The sequence below is a fragment of the Talpa occidentalis genome, unplaced genomic scaffold (assembly GCF_014898055.3).
Source record: "Talpa occidentalis isolate TD23 unplaced genomic scaffold, MPIMG_talOcc4v2.1, whole genome shotgun sequence".
NCBI lineage: Eukaryota > Metazoa > Chordata > Mammalia > Eulipotyphla > Talpidae > Talpa > Talpa occidentalis.
Window position 1 is genome coordinate 32,488,384 of NW_026555331.1, and position 19,202 is coordinate 32,507,585.

Below are 19,202 nucleotides of genomic sequence, written 5' to 3' on the forward strand. Positions count from 1 at the left end.
TAATAAGAGGAATGTATTCTTCATATTTGCAGATTCTATCAGTGTTTTCCAGAGAATACTCCATGAAACTAGTGTTCTCTGGACTACAGGTATAGAAAAAAACACCACCACCCAAACCAGAGTGTGCGTGGAAGCAGGGGATGGGACTGTGTAAGACAGATGTCCTTCCTGAAGGTATCACCAGAGCCTTTGTGGTACGGATCACCAGAGCCTTTGTGGCTTTGCAACAGGATGCAGCACAGAGCTTTCCTCACATTTGGCCATGAACAATCTGTTTTCCAGGAAACATCTCCAGGTACCAGTGCTGCAAGAAATATTTTTTGCAAAATGCTAGTCTATCCTTTCAGTATGTGGTTCATTCACCTACTACCCACAAAGTAGAGTAACTAGGTCTTGTCCCCTGTCACGTGGGCAGAGCGGCCAAGACCAGGCAGGGAGCTGCACAAATGAGGTTGGGGGACTCGCAACATGCTCAGACTTCTGTCATCAAGCAAGCTGAGCCACAGATGAAGTGGCGTGGAGCCTAGAAAACAAATGAAGAATGGTCCCATAAATATTCACAACTGAGCATCAGGTGACATTTTAATTTCTTCTGTTTACAGACACCACTTGGTTACAGGTTTTTTTTTTTTCCCCAGTCTCGTTTGGGTTGGACACAAATCCATTCAGAGAAAAAGTGAGAGGAAAAACACCAGCATTTCATAGGCTACCATATAATATCAGTGTGTCTCTCCCCAGCTTATCACTCCCAAAGATATTTATTGCCAAATGTTACTGCAAAAGCCCAATGCATTTACATGAAATAATACCTAACTACACACTCAAATTAAGAAAAAAAATCCTACTCAAGCTCTGCTAGAAATATATGGTAGGAAAATAAAGAACTGAGGTTATAAGTTAAACATACATGGCAACCAAAAGTTAATGAGAAGCTAGTTTCTCTGCAAGAGAAAAAAGGCAAAGATGATCCCACTCCTGCAAGACAAGAGACCTTTCTTTAACACCCTGCTTAAAATTTAAGCTTGACAATGTGACTGCATCAGCACATACAGCAGCCTGTTGCTTTAGTTAGCTCCTTGCAGAGTTAAGTATTGCACCACACAACTACATTTACCAGTGTGTTCCCAAGAACACTGTTCCCACAAAGTGCTCCTTGCAAAAGGGGTTTGGGAATCAAAAAGATTTTAAAAATACTATAGCCTATTTTCCACTTCCTGGTAATTCACAATGCACATTATCACATGGAAGGTTCTGGAAGTTCTTTAGAAAGAAACGCTTAACTTTGTTTAACCTAGAGTTTCCCAAATCAATCTGACCTTGGAATCTCTCTTTTTTTTTTAATGTAACACGTTGCTTAGAACATATTTTGAGAAATTGCTCCTTCATGGCAGAGAAATTAATTCCTAAAATCATGTGTTGGTCAACAATAAAGAGGATATGAGTATCATAAAAAATGAGACTCCATTCATTTTAATTCTGTCCCAACACTTGCCATAAACTGAGCCTGCCTGAGTAGAGGCAATAGTTGATTTTCCATGATTTCTCTCTTTCTGGTGTTAAGTATAGTATAGCACAGCACTGAACATGGGGGGGGGGGGGCAGAGGGCATTTTATGTACACAGGCAGGGGCTTAGTCTCTTCCTCTTTTTTTTTTTTAAGATTTATTTATTTATACAAGCACTGGGTACAGTCAGAAGCGCGGGAGGGTGAGAGAATTCACCAGAGCCAGAGCGGGGAACAGAACAGGCAGAGTGATGAGGTACACTGCTGAGGGGAGCAGCAGGCGGCAGGGAAGGTCTGCGCGCTATGTGGGACCCTCGCCGGTGGCCGGGGATCAAACCAGTGCTGCAGAGCTTCGCAGCCCAGCGCTCAACCGCTGCGCCACCAGGGGAGGCCCTCTTCCTCTTCTGTAACAGTCAAATCATTAAATAACCGCTATTGCTTATCACATAGCTACGAGGTTTTTCAAACAGACTTGACAGCCCTTTGTTCTTAATTAAAAAAAAAAGATTCGAGAAAACACAGAGCTTCTAATTATCTTCAGCAAGAATTACACAGACCCAGAAAAATCATAATATAAAAGCTTTTGGCCATATATGCCCAATAAATTAAAGTACGACAGCAAAGGCAGATAGAAATCAATGAGATTACTGGAATGATGTAAACATTTCATCCATTTGCATAATACATTTAAAATTTTAAATGTATTTGCATAATACATTTAAAATTTTTGTTCCCAAGAAATTTCACATGATATTTTGAAGCAGAAGATGTGGGAAATAAATCCCTCCATTTCGGGACTTGGCAAACAGTTATCACACCTTGCAGGGGTGTGAATGGCACTTACAGCTCAATAGAAATTCTTGCAAACCGATACTGTAGAGACGCAGGAGGCCTCAGCAACACTAAGCCCCTCTCTGCTGCAGGCTGGCTGGACAGCATATCCAGCAGGCCTGTCAAACTAACAAACCCCAGAGCTTCTCCACAGCCCACAGCCATGGAGAAATCTCCCTGTGTGACAAAGCCGAGGAGAACTCTGGAGCAGTGACAAGTGACAGCTGGGAGAGGGCCTGACCACAAGCCCAGGGTCAGAGCATGCTGTGTGGCTGCAGGGTCCCCTGCTGTCAGGCCCTCAGCCGCAGCACACCCTTGGCTCTGCTTTTTCTCTGTTTTCTTCATCTCCTTCTGTTTCCGGATGGCACTCTTGAATGGGTCGCCATGCTTCATTTCCTGGGGCCCACGGTAGAGCCGATCCTGCCTGAGCCGGAGCAAGTCTTCCTTGTCCGGGACGCAGATCATGGTGTGTGGCTCGGGGCTGCCCTTCCTGAGCAGGGACAGGCTGACCCACACCAGAGCCCTGGGGAACTGGCCCAAGATGGACAGGCAGGCCTGTCTGGTCAACTCCTGCTGTCCTCTGCTAGCAGCTCTCCTGGCTGCCCGACTGTCCCCGGAGCTGGGCTCACACCAGGCTGACAGTTGCTTCAGTGATTTTCTGCTCCTATGTGAAGTTAGAGACATATGTATGAGGCTATTTTGTTCAAGGAGAAGTTGGCAACTAGAAGGGTGGGCATTGTTAGAGTTCAATATTTTTAATAATACTATGTGGGAAAATACCAAAACCATAATTTTTTAAAGATTTAAAATATATATTAATACAGTTTCATAATGATATTTTTCTTTTTATGTGTCTGCTATTCTGCAGCTGAAGGACTGAAGGTTTAGCAAGTTTAAGGCAGAGAAAAGTAAGACAGTGGGATGGTCTCCAAGGCTGTCGATCAGAGTAAGGAGACAGAGAAAAGAGGAGCTGGTATTTTCATGAGTTAAAGTATAAAGGTTATAAGTTTACTGTGCAGAACAAGGATAAGGGAGAAAGGATAATTCCTTTAAAAAAATCAGAGCACAGAATAAAGGGTAACTTTAGCAAAGTATAAGATAAGCAAAACTTAATAGCCTGCAGCAGTATTGAGTGGGTCACATGTGCTAGTCCCCACGACGTGACAGTATTACATGGAATGGACACCTAATATGCCACAAGTTCAGATCATTCCAAAGGAACTAAAAGAAATCTAATGCTGTGACTGAAAGCAGAGAACATTCGATCAGAGTTTGCAAGGTTCTTTATTGCCTAAGTGCAGTGTTGAGGGGACTGCTTTGTGAGAAAGACTAAATGAAATAGGTCACAGAAAAAACTGCCTTAGCTTAGGTCATTGATGACAATATTTTAAATCATTTTGTTAGAATCATGACCAAAATCAAAAGTTATTTAGCTATTGTCATGAAATATGAAACTGAAGGACTGGCTTTCCGCTCCTGAAAGTCCACAAGTTCACTCAGGCTTTGCATGAAGGCACAATAACAGCTTGTATATCCTGTAGTCTGTCCACTATTAAAACAGACAATCCAGAACGGATCCAGAAGTCACGTGCACCTACCTGAGGACGCAGAGGACACTCCCCGAGGCACCTGGGCCTGCCACCAGCTCAGACCCTGCCTGGCCTGGGCACTCTGTGTCCATTACTCCTTCCGGCTCACATGAGTGGTTGACGGAGATGTCCACTTCACTGGGCAGCTGGCCAGCCTTCTCAGGTGTGGTGGCACAAGGCATTGCGTCTCTTCTCCAGTCGCACTCCTCACTATTGGGAGAGGAAGCTACAGAAGATTCCTCTTTGGCCTGGACTCTGGATTCCCAGTCCCGAGTTAACTGCTCCCAGGGGCACCAGAAGGGGGCCAGAGTGCCGAGTTTAACATAGTTGGGCCGTTTTGCAGGAGGGCGTCTAATGAAAACCCAAGAGGAGAGCCAATTTTAAACAATTTAGTAATGGATAATTAAAATACTTACTATGGCCATTGCACTACATCTGTTTTTAAATAACAATCTGACAAAAAATGTTTTGTAAGAAGTATGATAAAGAATAATAACAACTCTACTAGCTGAGCTTTTTTATTTTCTTCGATTTTTATTTTAATAGATAATAATGTTATCCAGAGAGTAGCCCCAGGTGGCCACCCCACGATCCAGGATGTGCCATTCCTGAAAGGGGTCCCTGCACATCTGCAAGGTTCTAAGTTTAAAAGGTACAAAAAAGGTGACAGTGAGTTTTCCCCCTAACTTGACCGCTAGTAACCCAGCTGCCCTCCAGACATACAATGTCATTATCAGCTTCTTATATATCAGTCCAGAGACACTGCATGTACATACTGATGGAGATGTATAATTCCTTTCTTTTCTTTAACCCATTTTTAAACAATTAGCATACCAGATACAGTAATTTTTGCTTAACTTCATTTTTCTCATTTACCAAAACATTTTGGAAATGATTTTATATTAGTATACCAAGAGGTTCCTCATTCCTTTGCAAAAGCCTGCCCATCTTATCCCACTACATGATTATATTCCAATTTAGTCATTTCCTCTCTTGTAGGATGTTGGCGTTATTTTCAAGTTTTTGCTTCTGTAAACAATGCTGCAATGAATAACCTTGCATATGTTACATAAGCACAACTATATCCACAGGATAAGTTTCTGTGGGTGGAACTGCTCAGGCAGAGTACTAGGATTGCAACGTTGACAGGTATTGCCACACTGCTCTCCTCCAGGGTGATAGCAATTGGCCTTACCAGTAATGTGTGAATAAGGGAACCTTTGAGCATTACCACTAGCTAGAGAGAGCAGGGCCCCTCTGGGGCTTTCTGACCCTAAAAGGTAGGGAGCAGCCTGGCTGTTGGTTATTCTGGGCTGGAGAACTCTTAGGGAGACCCACACTGTGTCCTCAGACTGATGGTCTCCTCTGGACCAGGCCCAGACATTCCTTCCCCCAATTACTTCTTACAATGTGTGATGCCCTAAATATGCAGATCTGAAATGGAAAGGGACTTGTAAGCTTAATCGGCGGTTCAGTTTGAAACTATATTTTGAACCAAATGTGTACTGGTCTCCCAAGAGGGGTGGCTAATAAAACGCACTCTGGAGATTTTTAGAAGGAAGTAAATGGGTAGTTTACAAAAAAAGACAAAAGATGGTGACAAACAAAAATATCCAACCTCACAAGTAAGCAAACAAAACTAAAGAATGAGATACCGTTTTTTTTGCCTATCAGCTTTGTCAATAGAAAGGACTGGTGCTCTCCTAGGATGCTGAGTGGGAAGCAAGCCTTTCCTAAGCACAGGTGAAATCCTAAATTAACAAAACAGCAAATCGCCAATATCTCAAGTCCTTAGAGTGTGTATCTTTTTTTAGCCAGAAATCTTTCTTATGGAATTTAACCGATGGTGCATGCTTCCCCTACGGCTCTTCTTAAGTGATGGCTTTTCCCATCCCATGGCCGAAGGCGGGCAGACCCACTCCTGATGCTCACACCAGTTTTCCTCTGCCTCCTTTAAGACCTTTGAAAATAAACCACCAGTTCTCCTTCTTCCTCAACCAGATCCTCTCAATTTCCCAGGCACCCCATTCACGCTCCTTTCTGCTCCATCATTCTCTGTGGCTTTGGCATCTGCATATACCATGAATGCCCTGGCCTACCAGAAACTCTGCATCTTTCACTTCGCCCTACCTCAACCACCCACTAGCCTGGTCACACCTTAGTTTTCAATCATTACTAACACCTGCTCTGCTTTAAAATCTCTCTCAAGTATCTTACACTCAGCGAGGCCCTCTATCTTTGCAGCCCATGTACCTCTCCCTGTAACAATTCCTCAACCACTGAACTGGCTATTTCCTCTACCATTTCCTCACTGCTCACCAGTGCTGCAGCATCGCTCCTCACCAGCTGAGATGCCACAGTTCTTGTGAGTCACTCCCTCTCATGGACCCTTAACTCCCTCCACTTGGCAAAGCCCATCCTAATTATATTCAGCCTTTGGGGAAGAAAATGCAACAGCCCTGAATGGTCTTACTGTATAATGACAAAGTGGTGTCTATAGTTTCCCAACATTAGAATGTACTTCTCAGGATAAAACAGAGTTCCTCATCTACCAATCTCCCAGTGAAAAACTCTTTAAGAAAAAAAAAAAAATGCAAAAACAGAGCTTGTATCTCTGGATGGCAGGAATAACCAGTTTGTTTTTTTGTATGTTTCCAAAGTTCCACTAAAACTTTTACAAATACGTATTATTTCCATAACCCAGTTATAAAAAAAAAAATCACAATTTCCATTTGGAGGGGGTCTCCCAAGATGTTGGTGCTTGCTGACCCTAAAAGGTAGGGAGCAGCCTGGTAAATCTAAATAAAAGACCTTCATAAAAGCCACTGAGGACTCTGACTCCTCCTTTACCCCATCTGCTGGATCATAGAAAACCTGCTCTGTGGCTGGTAAGGGGAATCTATTAGCAATTGTGTGAATGTCCATAGTTAGCTGCACTAATAATAATCAATAATAACAATCAATGTAAGCAAATAACCAAAGGAAGAGTGTGTAACCTGGTATTGTGCAGGCCAGCACATGGCAGGCTGGGGTCAGGGGGCCGGGAGACTGGCAGTCCTCCCAGCCCCCAGCAAATCTTTACTCTCTTTCGGCTCTCTCTGGCATCATCTCATGGCCTCCTCCTATGTAGTTATTCTGCCACCATCTCCCTATGCTGCCTTTATAGCCTCAGCCTCCAGGCTCAGGTGTGCCCACTGCACATGCCCACACCATACTCCGGGTGTCCACCATTAGGCATGCGTGCCCTGTGCCCACACTTCCAAGTGCCTTCTGCGTGCAAGGCCACAGGTGATAGCCCCAGAGGCCATCGGCGCAAAAGCCTGAGCAATCTTCATTTATCCTACACCTGGGTAGGCCAGATATAAGACAATCTCCTGGCTTAAGTGAAATCTTAATTATGTCACGGTAACGGTGAACTCCAAGAAAAATCTATGAAAACACCTCATAACGTAAGTTACTGAAGTCACCTAAGACATCCCTGGCCAGTGAAAGTGGGCACTACTTCACTACCCCTTAAGACATTAACAAACTAGAACAGCTGGCTATTACCTTTTGTACTTTTCAAGAAGATTCTTAGCTTGTTCTTCAGCAAAGAGAATCCCAGCAGGGCAGTCTGGGAAATCACCTGGAATATTAGGCAACCTTTTATACTGAGAATGTACTAGAGTCTCTTTTAATCCTCCAACTCTTGCCCCTCGATAGATCTACAAGAAACATCAAAAAGATCCAATCAATATACCAACTTAAAACGAAATTGCTGGATTATTTTATGGGAAAATGGGAAACAATCTAAATGCCTATCAGAAAGAGATAAACACATTGTGGGATAGTCCTACCTATAATCCATTATAGAATTATAAAAATGAATGAAATGAGAGTTTCATCATAGAAATATCTCAATGTTGAGTGACTGCTACAAGTTGTAAAAGCATATATACAGTTAAGTATATAAATCAGAAAAACATGTTAGATATATAGTAATTTTATTTTGGGGATATTTGCATACTCAATAGACCATAAAACATGCATGGTAATGACAAACACCAAAAACACCAGTGATTCTTTTAGAAGGAGGGAGGACATGGGATCAGAGAAGGTTACACAAAGTTTTTCCAAAGAATCTGCAATGTTTGATCAAGCTGGATGGCTGGCAAAGGGTACATGGGCTGTTATATCAGTATCTATAGCTTTGTGTATGTTTGAAACATTACATAATTAAAAAGTTAAACAAAATTATTTTAAAATACTCCCATTGATAAATGATTACCTGAATGTCTCTTGCATTAGGCATAATCACTAAAATCAAATACCTGCATGAATCCAACAGTCTTATCTAGTTGTGTTTTTTTTATACTTTAGCTCAAAGTGATACTTAAACTAACTGGGGGAAAAACACACATTACATTTGAAATAGATTTTTAGTTATATTTAAAAAGGAATATATGGTCAGCATTTTAAAAAAACATACAAATTATGTATTCTCTACAGCTATAAAAAATTAAGCCTTTTGCTTTAAAACTGTAACAAATTTCAAGTAAAAATATAACTTAAAAAATGTTGTTACTACTATTTAATAATCTGACCACTTTAAAAACCTCAAAAATTCACACTATGTCAGCACAACTCTTACTAACACAAATCTGGCACCAGAGATTTTTTTGTATTAAGTTTCTTTTCTCCAGGTTTATAGCTGTAAGGGCAGAAAAATAGCAGCTAATCTCTAAATTGTGCTAAAGTCTGGAACATTATTAGCAGTTGGTACTTCTTAGGAATGTATTTTAAATGTTGCAACTCTTAGAATCAAAAAGTAACTTACAAATGGAATCCAGAAAGCCATGCCCCAGCCCTTGGGGAGCAGGATATCCCAGCCGCTCCCCCAGCCTCGGCGGTCATCACCAGTCACCTTCCCGGGTTGCTGAATCAGAAGGATAGGTATCTTGGATTCCTGGGGACCTAAAACAAGCTGGGACCCAGGCACCAGCAATTCACTTCTTTTCCGGTTTAAATCCTAAAGTGGAAGAAAATAATTCAAGACAAACAACCCTAGTCTTCTGGGATATTCTACTGGGCCTCGCTATAAGCAATTTAAGGAAGTTAAATTCTCTCTCTCTCTCAAAAAAAAAAACAAAACAAAAACAAAACAAAACAAAAAAAAATAACCAAGAAACAAGTATTCTCAGTCGATAAATATGAGCCACTTTAAGTGCAAGGTACTCCTACAATAAAGATCATCCCCTATTTGCTGTGGTAACAATGCCAGATTATCTTAAATTGGGGCTGCAATATACTCAATTCAAGATTATAAAATAATACACATCCCTGCTGCTAATCTTCTATCAGTATTAATCTTATCACTGTTAAGTGGACCATATGGAGTAACAACATCCTTCTGACTTTTCTTGCCAGCTGTAAAAAGATGAGTGAGGTAGGTAAGAGGTCAACACTCAACTCAGAAACAAAACAAGATGTTTCTTCTGTGCTGAAATCTAAGAGCTTCCTCCAGGCTGCTCTTTCAGCCACGATTGAGTCCCAATTGTCCTGTGTTACCTTTGGTCAAGTTTCTACTACCATCTATCTATGTCTTGATAATTCCAAAGTACAGCAGGTCCTCAAATAACTTCATTTCATATACAGTTGGCCAAGATTTACCCCCCTTTCATCAATGTTATAAAGAAAGAATGTTGAACTAAATGACTATATTCCAGGATTTGCTTCCTGTTCTACATTGTTGTTTTGCTTAAAGTTACAGTTGCCAAGAACCTATGGACAACATTAAGTCAGGACTTACTGTGCGGAACTTACTGTGAGGAACTTACTATCTCTTTTGCTCAAATCCTTCCGGGATTAAAATCCGGCTCTACTTCCAGGAAAACCCTGTGAGGAACTTACTATCTCTTTTGCTCAAATCCTTCCGGGATTAAAATCCGGCTCTACTTCCAGGAAAACCCTAAGCCCCTCGAACTCAATATATCTAAGACTGCACACTCATCTTTCCGACTGTATTCCCCATCTAGTTGATGATGCCACAATTCTCATGGCTCATCACTCATTCTTTCAAATAGTTACCATTTATTCATTTACTCATTCAGTCAATTATTTACTGAGCACCTGTTACGTGCCAAGTGCTTTTCTAGAACTTGGGAATATAGCAATGACAAGGCAAAATTGGATCTGGCTCTTTTCTAGCTGAGCTCCTAGACCTAATCTAGACCCTTAGGAGCTAACCTATAAGCATCCTCTCTCATCCTCCATCTTCCAGTCAAACACTAAGTCTTGTCAATTTTACCTTCCAGGAATATATATTTAAACCCAGCCCCTCTGCTGCAGTCACACTGTCATAATTCAGGGCTCATCATGTAATACCTATTTCCAGGGTCTCTTTAAAGGCCACCCAACTGCTGGTCCTCTCTCCAGCTTCTAAACCCTTGCCCCTGCCCCCAGTCAAATCACTCTCAACAGTGCTGCCTAAGTGAAATCTGATCATGTCATGACAGGCATCCAACATCTTCCATTCAAATCCTTAAAATGCCTCAATGTCCGTTATGCTCCTATTTATCTCTTCAGTTTCAAGTCTTGCCCCACTCCTGACTCTACACTAGTGATCTACCTGGAGAATCATGAGCACAGTGTCTGGGTTTCGGCCAGCATCCTCGCACATGCTGTTATTACAGTAATCCTTTCTCCAGTGCAGGTTTGGTGCCTAGATCTCGGATCCCGGCCCCAAGAAGTCTGGTTAATTCTGACCACCCACCTAAGAGTCCTCTCAAATACCTGCTTCTCCTAATTTCCCTAATTTGGTTTTGGAACTCCTTTAGGGGGTTTTCCTTTAAATATATACTTTTTGATCATATCCTAGTCACCTACTCCATGACATATAGTCCCAGTAGGAGTTCAATCATTATGAAATTAAAGACAGAGAACAGTTAAGGGGGAAAGACAATAAAAGAGACATTTAAACCACGAGATTACATTTCAATGAAGACCCTGTGTTAACTTTTTCTAGAGATTATTCTCTAAGAATAAGGGGGGGAAATCATAGTATGTATTTTAAGTAAGGGATCAATAAAGTGTTTGAAAATGAAAGGAAGTCTATGTGATTCATAAAGTAAAAAATAACTTTATAGTGTCTTAAGTGATGAATTTCAACCTGTCATTTACGACTTTACCAATAATCCTTACACTATTAATTACCTGATCCGAGATTTTATTCTCTGTGACACTCCTACAGATAGCTTGGTTCCAAATAAAGCTATGCGTACACTCCACAGGCACACCCTCCAGCAGCAGCTGTCTAACTTTCTCATTATCTAAGAGGGAAAAGAAATAACCTTCAAATCACATCCTTTAGACCAATGAAGCCAAATTCTAAGCATTGCCAACTGACCGTTAGTTACAAGAAAATATTTGGTAGGCACTACTTAATGTCTCTAGAAGAATTTACTTGATTATAAATTATTCTTTTTTTTTTTTTAAAGATTTTACTTTTATTTATTTTTGAATAGAAGAACTAGGGTATAGGCCAGAGCTGCAGGGGGCAAGGGGAGAGGAGAGAAAGAAACAGAGTGGGGGAGCAGAACAGGCAGATCTACTGAAATACACTGCTGAGGGGAGCAGCAGGCAAGACAGGAGAGGTCAGCTGCACCACGTGGGTTAGCTTCCTGGCTGAGGATCAAACTCAGGCCTTCTCTTCATGATAGCATTGAGACTTAACCCCTAGGCTACCAGGGAGGGCCCAGATATTAAGTTATTCTGATAATTGGTTTGATAATCTGTGAAATACAAAGGCTCCTAAACTCATTTCTTTGACATTTACTTTTAATGTATAAGATGCAACTACCACATTAAATTGCCTCTAACTAACTGCCTGATTCCACATTTAAGATAATCAAATTCAAGGTGAAAAATTTCTTGGTAACAAGCTATGACAGCACAAGCCATGTTTTAATTATTCACTTCAGAGCTCTTGATATCACTGCTGGCCCAGTGGGGTGAGTCAACAGATACAATCCTTTCCTTCTGTCCTGTTATTTCTGTCCTGATAACCCTTTCTTTCTTTTTTTTTTAAAGATTTATTTATTTATACATATAAGAGCTGGGGTACAGGCCAGAGTTGCAGGGGGGTGAGAGGATTCACCAGAGACAGTGGGGAACAGAACAGGCAGATTGACTGAAGTACACTGCTGAGGGCAGCAGTAGGCGAGTCAGGAGAGATCTGCCTCACCACGTAGTTGCTCCCTGGCCAGCCAGGGATCGAACTCATGCTGCAGAGGCTGCAGATTGCTTCATAGTGTGGTGCTCAACCCGATGTGCCACCAGGGAGGCCCTGATAACTCTTTCTTATTGAACTTAATGTTTATTCCATTCTGCAAAATGTATTTTTCTCACTCCTTTAAAATGAGCATAATTTCTGTGACATATATTGCTTCATCCCTTTAAATAAGCCACATCACGCCAAAAAAGTACTCTGGTGGGAAAGAAAAGCTTCCTTCAATTAAAAACATATAAAAATAAAAGAAACTTCTATGGCAGTTATTTAACACTAAGGCAATAAAAGTCTTCTAAATTTTATTTTGTTAGGTTAAAGAATTAAAAAAAAAAAAAAGTCAGGCAAATCATGAGTTTTGGCTAAGGCCCTAAAATGCTAACATAGAAAGGTCACTCAAAAGCACATACCTGCATGGGTCTGATGGCTGGAAAAAAAATAAGTTGGAAGCACTGGACCATAATGTGTTAGATTTCAGGGGGAGAACAAAGTTAGAGAAAATTAAATTGATGAAAAAATGTGAGAGGAAAGCTTCTTAAAAGCAGCATCAATTGCTTCTAATACCATGTTCTTCCTCATAGAATGAATACTCAACAGCAACTGAAGGAGTAATGCGGTGCAATACAAACACTCACATTCCATATTCAGGAGCAACTTCCACCTACTTAGAATGCTTTCCTGTGGAGCACTGCCATATATATTAGTGACAAAACTGGGACTTTATTCAGACTTAGTGGCAGACAAAAGATAAATGTTGATACTTAAGGTGTAAAGGCACAGGAAAGTATGTCATTTTCAAATATTCTAAAAAAATAATAAACAGATGAAACAAAGTAGATGGAATATGCAGACAATGGAATATTATTTAGTACTTGAAAGAAATGAGCTATCAAGTTGTGATAAGACATGGAGGAAATTCATATGCATATTACTAAATGAAAGAAGCCAATCTAAAAAAACTAGATGTTGTTTGACTCCACCTATATAATACTCTGGTTAGAAGAAGCAAAAAAGGATGGAGACAGTAAAATGATTAGGGGCTTTAAGGAGGAAGAGAGGGGTGAACAGGCAGAACACAATAGATTTTCAGGATAGTAAAACTATTCTGTGTGATACTATAAAGATAACACATGTTGATATGCACTTATCTAAACCCACAGAAATGTAACATCAAGACAGAACTCTAATATATGATACGATAACGATGTGTCAAGGTAGATTCATGGATTATAATAAACTTGCCACTCTAGGACAGGATGTTGATAGTGGGAGAGACTGGTAGTGTATCAGTGAATTAAGTTTTAAATCATAAACCAGACACCTCATTGTCAAACTATAAAAAAAAAAAATCAAAGATAAAGAAAAACTTTTGTAGGAAGCAAGCTAAAATAACTCATAAGGGCTCCCAGCTTAGGAATTCCCCAGATTTCAACCCAGACACACTCCAAGTAAGAAGAGAATAGAAGGAAATATTTGCAATCCTAAAAGATAAGAACTGCCAGCCAAGAATTCTGTCCTGTGACGTTATCAATTAAGTATGAAGGTATAACAAAGGTTTCCTCAAACAAACAGCAGCTAATAGAGTTTGCCACCAGCTGACCTGTTTCTCAATACTAAAAGGAGTTCTTATACAAGGAAAGAAAAACTGAAGCACAAAATCACAATACAACACCCGTAGCAAGAGCAAGAATACTGTGAGTCAACAACAAAACACTAACAGGGAGGAAGAAATAAGTAGAACCAGTGTAGTTAAATGTTAGAGAGCAGACACCAGCTCAAAAAGGAATTAAACACAGGAATTCAAGTAAAACCCCACCGGTAACCACTAACTAAAAATCCAGAATAGGCAACTACTGATAAAAACAACAAAGAAATTGATACAAGTACTATGGAAAGTCATTCAGAAAGAGTAGAGAGAAACAACAGAAAAATAAAACAAGAAAATAAAACAAAAATCAAAAGCAAAATGGATAATAAACAGTTCATATCAATAATTACACTAATTGTGAATGATCTGAATTCACCAATAAAAAGACATACGCTAACGACTGGTTGAAAAATTCCAACCATAAGAATTTGTTTATAAGAGACTAATTTAAAACCAAAATACAAAAACAAACTAAAAATAACAGGCTGGAATAAGGTCATCTATGCTAATAACTCAAAACTAAATCAGGAACTACTATTCTAATATCCAGTTAGACTTTCAACTAAAAAAGGTAATCAAGGACAAAAATGGACACTATGTAATGGCATAGGGAACATGTCACCAAGAAGATATAACTCTTATTAATATTTATGCTCCAAATACAGGAGTATGTAGTTCTGTAAAGCAACTATTATTAGGCATAAAACAATGTATCAACAAAAAAAAATCAGTCAGAGATTTCAATGCCCACTGACTCAAAGGGATACATCATCCAGACAGAAAATTAACAAAGAAATAAAGGTCTAAAATGAAGTATTAGGTCAGATGTATTTACAAGACATTTATAGTTTTCCATTCTAAAAGCAATGAATACATTTTCCTCTCCAGTGCACATTGAACATTTGCAAGAACAGACCATTTACTAAGACATAATACAAATTTCAGAAAATGTACAGAAATAGAAATTGTATAAAGCATCTTCACAGACCGCAATGCTGTAAAGTTAGAAATTAACCTTAAAAGGAATCCTGAAACAAACCAAAACACATGGAGACAAAACAAAATGTTTCTGAACAACTCTTGGGTCAATGAAGAAAGCAAGGAAGAGAAAAAAAGATCTAGAGACTAACAAAAATGAAGACACAAGCTACCAAACCCTATGGGAAGCTTTAAAAGCAGTACTACATGGGATGTTATAGCAATACAGGCCCACATTTTAAAAAAAAATCTCAATTTAACAAACTACTCTGCAATTTAAGAAATTAGCAAAAGAAAAAAGCACCAAACCAGTAAAGGCAAGAAATAATAAAAATTGGAGCAGAAATAAATGAAATAGAAAGCAAAAAGATAGTCCAAAAGAGTAAGTGGGAGGATATCAAACTTAAAAAGCTTTTGTACCTAAAAAGAAAACACCACAAACACAAAAAGGCAACCTACAGAATGGGGAAAAATGTCTGCATACCACACACTTGAACAACAAACAAACAAACAAATCAATTTTAAAAAATGGGCAAAGGACTTCATTTTTCTAAAGACATCCAGAGGGCCTACAGACATGAAAAAATGTCCAACATTACTTACTATAAGAGAAAAAAATCAAATTTAAAGCACCCTGAAATACCACCTTATCCCTATGAGAATTGCCCATATAAAAAGAACACAATTAACAAATGTTGGTGAGGTTTCAGTGAAAAATGAACTCTCTTCCACTGTTGGTGGGAATGCAAGCTGGTAGAGCCCCTCAAGCAAACAATATGGACATTTCTCAACAAAATAAAGATGGAAGTTCTGTATGACCCAGAAATACTACTATTAGGTATTCACCAAAAACAAAAAACAAACAAACAAACAAAAAACATTAAAAATCTAATACAAGAAAATTTATCTACACCTATGTACCTAGTAGCACTGTTTACAATTGCCAAATCATGGAACCCACACAAGTGCCCATCAATAGATAAATGGATAGAGAAACTGTGGAGTATATATTCAACGGACTATTGCACAGCTGTGAAGAATGATAAAATGGTGGCATCTGAGACAAAATGGATGGTTTGCGAGGTGATTACATTGAGCGAAATCGGTCAAAAAGTGAAAAATAGATTTCAGATAGTTTCATTCATCTGCATGATATAAATACCAAAAAAACAATGACATACAAACAATAGAAGGAATAAAAATTTGAACTCTGCCAAAAGAAGATAATGGTTATCAGAGGGAATAGAGGAAAGGGTTGGGAGGGATGGAAGAGCTAGGAAAATGAGGTATGGCATGAATGGTTTGGTGGAGGGAGGAAAAAAGAAATCAGGGGAATATTTAACCTACTTAATAAAATCAAAAATAAAAACTATTTTAGGTCATCATAACACTGAGCTTCTTCCAAGAATTATACTTTTATTAATTGAGCCAGCCAATCCAAGCATATTTCTAACTTTTGTTTTGACTATCATCCTAGACACTGTGTTATGTTTGTTAATAATATCAGTACACTGATTCCTTAAGAAGTTTAATTCTTTATATAGTTCACATGCCAATAGTTCTTCAAAGAAAGTACTTAAAACGGGTTTTAATAAAATAACAGTGACTTTTTACAAGATGGTAAACTTTGTATAAATTAAATCATATTTCTTTTTTTTTTTTTAAATCATATTTCTTAATATAGGCTTTACATTTCCTTGAGCTGATTCATATTAAAAGTTTCAAACAGATTTGATATGTAACTGCCTCATACCCCAAAAAAGTATTTGAGACAGCAAGAGAAATGAAGAGTTTAATTACAGCTTTGAGATATAATGAAAGTCAACATTTAATGGTATAGTAGATGCCACAACTTTTATGGTTCTATCAAACCATATTGCTATTAAAAAAGAAAAGAGGCAACAACACATTGATTCAAGTATTCAGCTCCACAATTAACTTACCTGTATTTCTTCAAGCTATCTCATTCAATCCACCTTTCATGTTGAGTTCTCACAGAGTAATTTAACCTGCCCCCTTAATAAACTATCCAACTTAATATGCTATCCAACTACATGTGGAGGTAAAAAATTTTGAAATCATTACTACACAAACCTTATTCTTTCTCCAAAAGTTCAGAAGCTGATTTTAAGTATTCTTCCAACTATTTGTACTTAAATATAATAAATACAATGAGACTATCACAACTGTTTGCTGCAATTCCCAGATCAGACTAAAATTTTAGCTAGTCCCTACATGCCCAGCCAAACAACTCCCTCAGGTCACTGCCCCTGAGTCTAAACCAGGACATCTTACACTGCAGCACCTGGGATGGCCTTGCCAGGATTCGAACCTGGATCATCTGTGTAGTGAGACAGAGGCTTCCAATGAGCACAAGACCAGCTGCGGGTGCAGATCCCTTCCTCACAATTAAAATTCTGAAATGCCAGGCATTTTCAGGAAACTCAGTTTGCAGAGAAACAGGTCTTACTAGATACTAGAAATAAAGAACTCAGGAAAACAAATAAGCATAATGATCAGGCTACTTTCACAGCTAAAAGACACTTTCACACTGCATGCTATCTCCTTTAATCGTATCACCTGGACAGCACCTTACGTCTTCACAGATAAAGTCACTGCAGAGACAGTGCTGACACACCCTTCCGGTGGGACTGACTGTGCAGTGGTAAGAAAAACCAGGAGAGTAAGAACTTTACCTTGGCATTTTTCTGGACTGGGTAAAACTTTGAACCTCTTCTGAGGCAAATTTATTCGTGGATCCCCAACTGTTAGTCCTAGAATAGTCCCTGCTGGAATTTCTGCTGGTGATGTTATTCCTTTAACACAAAACAAACAAGAAAATGAGCTTATTAGAAAGTCATTCACAGTACCTATATATTTGCTCGTATTTTCACATTTTTCTAAAGAAACTTTCTTGGCTAATTATCTAATAACGGGTACTTCCCTTTTTTCCCATTGGTATTTTATAGAATAAAATTAACATTCACAAAAAACAAAATTTACCCAAAAAACCCCCAAAACATTAACATAACAGGTAATTTTACAACACGAACATGTATCATGTGTAATATGTAATAGCAGAATGCCAACTATTTGCATTAACACTCCTAAGTCTATTATCTCATACATAAATGTAAAGAGTGCTTCCTCTGTTCACTGACTTCAGGCACTTCTTTTAACTGCTTTCTTTATTCTAACAAACCATTAGAAGTTAAAAAGCACCACTATGTGCAGGTAGCCCAACTGCAAAATGTTCTTTTAACCCACTTCCTGCTCCTCCCTTCTACCCTCACACAACCCAGTCTTCCCTCTGTATACCTCCCAACAATTCAAAAATGGCTTCTTGTCTGTGATGAAGAGAAACACTATCAGGATCCTTACAGGTGTCAATCCACCACTGGTGAGGTGTCTTCTCTGTGTCTTCACTCACCTGAAAAATAACTCCTGTTCACCAGACAAATAGCCAACCATACGTAATAATTTTGATATGATTAATATTGCCCCCCCCCTTTTATTCTGCATGTGGGAATGAACATTTTTATGGGGGGAGCCAGGGAAATTGCACTACATTAAACACAGTAATTAACAGCAGACTAACTACTCTTCTAATTAGCAGGAAGGATAAAGTTATTTATTATACTTTCTCAAGATTTAATAAAAGGAGCCTGCTTGGTGGCACAGGGGTTAAAGTCTCAGCGCAATCAGGCTATCGCCAGCCACTGCAGCATAAGTTCAATCCCCGGCCAGGGAGCTAACCTACATGGCACAGCAGACCTCTCCTGTCTCGCCCACTGCTCCCCTCAACAGTGTATTTCAGATCTGCCTATTCTGCTCCTCACTGTCTCTGGTGAATCCTCTCATCCCCCAATCCCGTACCTCTGGCCTACACTCCAATTCTCATATGCATAAATAAATAAAAAGAAATCTTTAAAAAAAAGATTTAAGAAAAATGTGCACAGCTTTCAGAGAGCTACCTAACCACGCTACTCACACCTGTGTTCTCTCTCCAGTAGAGTAACTACAAAAGGCTTTGTTTCCTGCTTTTCTCCCACAATTGCCAAGTTCATCATCACCAATTTAAGCAATAAAACCCTCCTCACCAAGGAAAAAACAAACCATACCTTTTAAAGAAACTTTCAGCTAAAGGATATATATGTTTTGATTACAGTATTCATGGAAATTTCAAATAAAATACGTAAGTATTTAACTTATGTTTTATTCTTTAAAGCAAAGTTTCTTTTGAGCAAAGTTTCCTGTGCAGGCCCAAGAAAACAGACATGAATCAGTGAAGTTCAGTGAAGTGGGATGTGCTTCTACAGATTCTGCAGAAACAACCTGTGACATACGCACCATTTAACATACAGAAATGCAGAAAGCACAGCTTAGTGGT

The 19,202-nt window shown here is 39.2% G+C and overlaps 1 protein-coding gene across 2 annotated transcripts in view; it reads right to left on the reverse strand.

The window, feature by feature from the left end:
• Positions 1-1,694: 1,694 nt before the first annotated feature.
• Positions 1,695-19,202, reverse strand: part of POP1 (POP1 homolog, ribonuclease P/MRP subunit) — a 29,007-nt gene continuing 11,499 nt past the window's right edge. For both annotated transcript variants that reach the window (XM_037503568.2, XM_037503560.2), the window contains exons 10-16: positions 18,131-18,242; positions 17,509-17,628; positions 11,115-11,230; positions 8,740-8,931; positions 7,473-7,627; positions 3,933-4,274; positions 1,695-2,998 (exon numbers count right to left, since the gene is read on the reverse strand). In XM_037503568.2, coding sequence (XP_037359465.1) covers positions 2,344-2,998; positions 3,933-4,274; positions 7,473-7,627; positions 8,740-8,931; positions 11,115-11,230; positions 17,509-17,628; positions 18,131-18,242 — 1,692 coding nt within the window. In that variant the 3' untranslated portion in view covers positions 1,695-2,343. The remainder of the gene's footprint in view (positions 2,999-3,932; positions 4,275-7,472; positions 7,628-8,739; positions 8,932-11,114; positions 11,231-17,508; positions 17,629-18,130; positions 18,243-19,202) is intronic.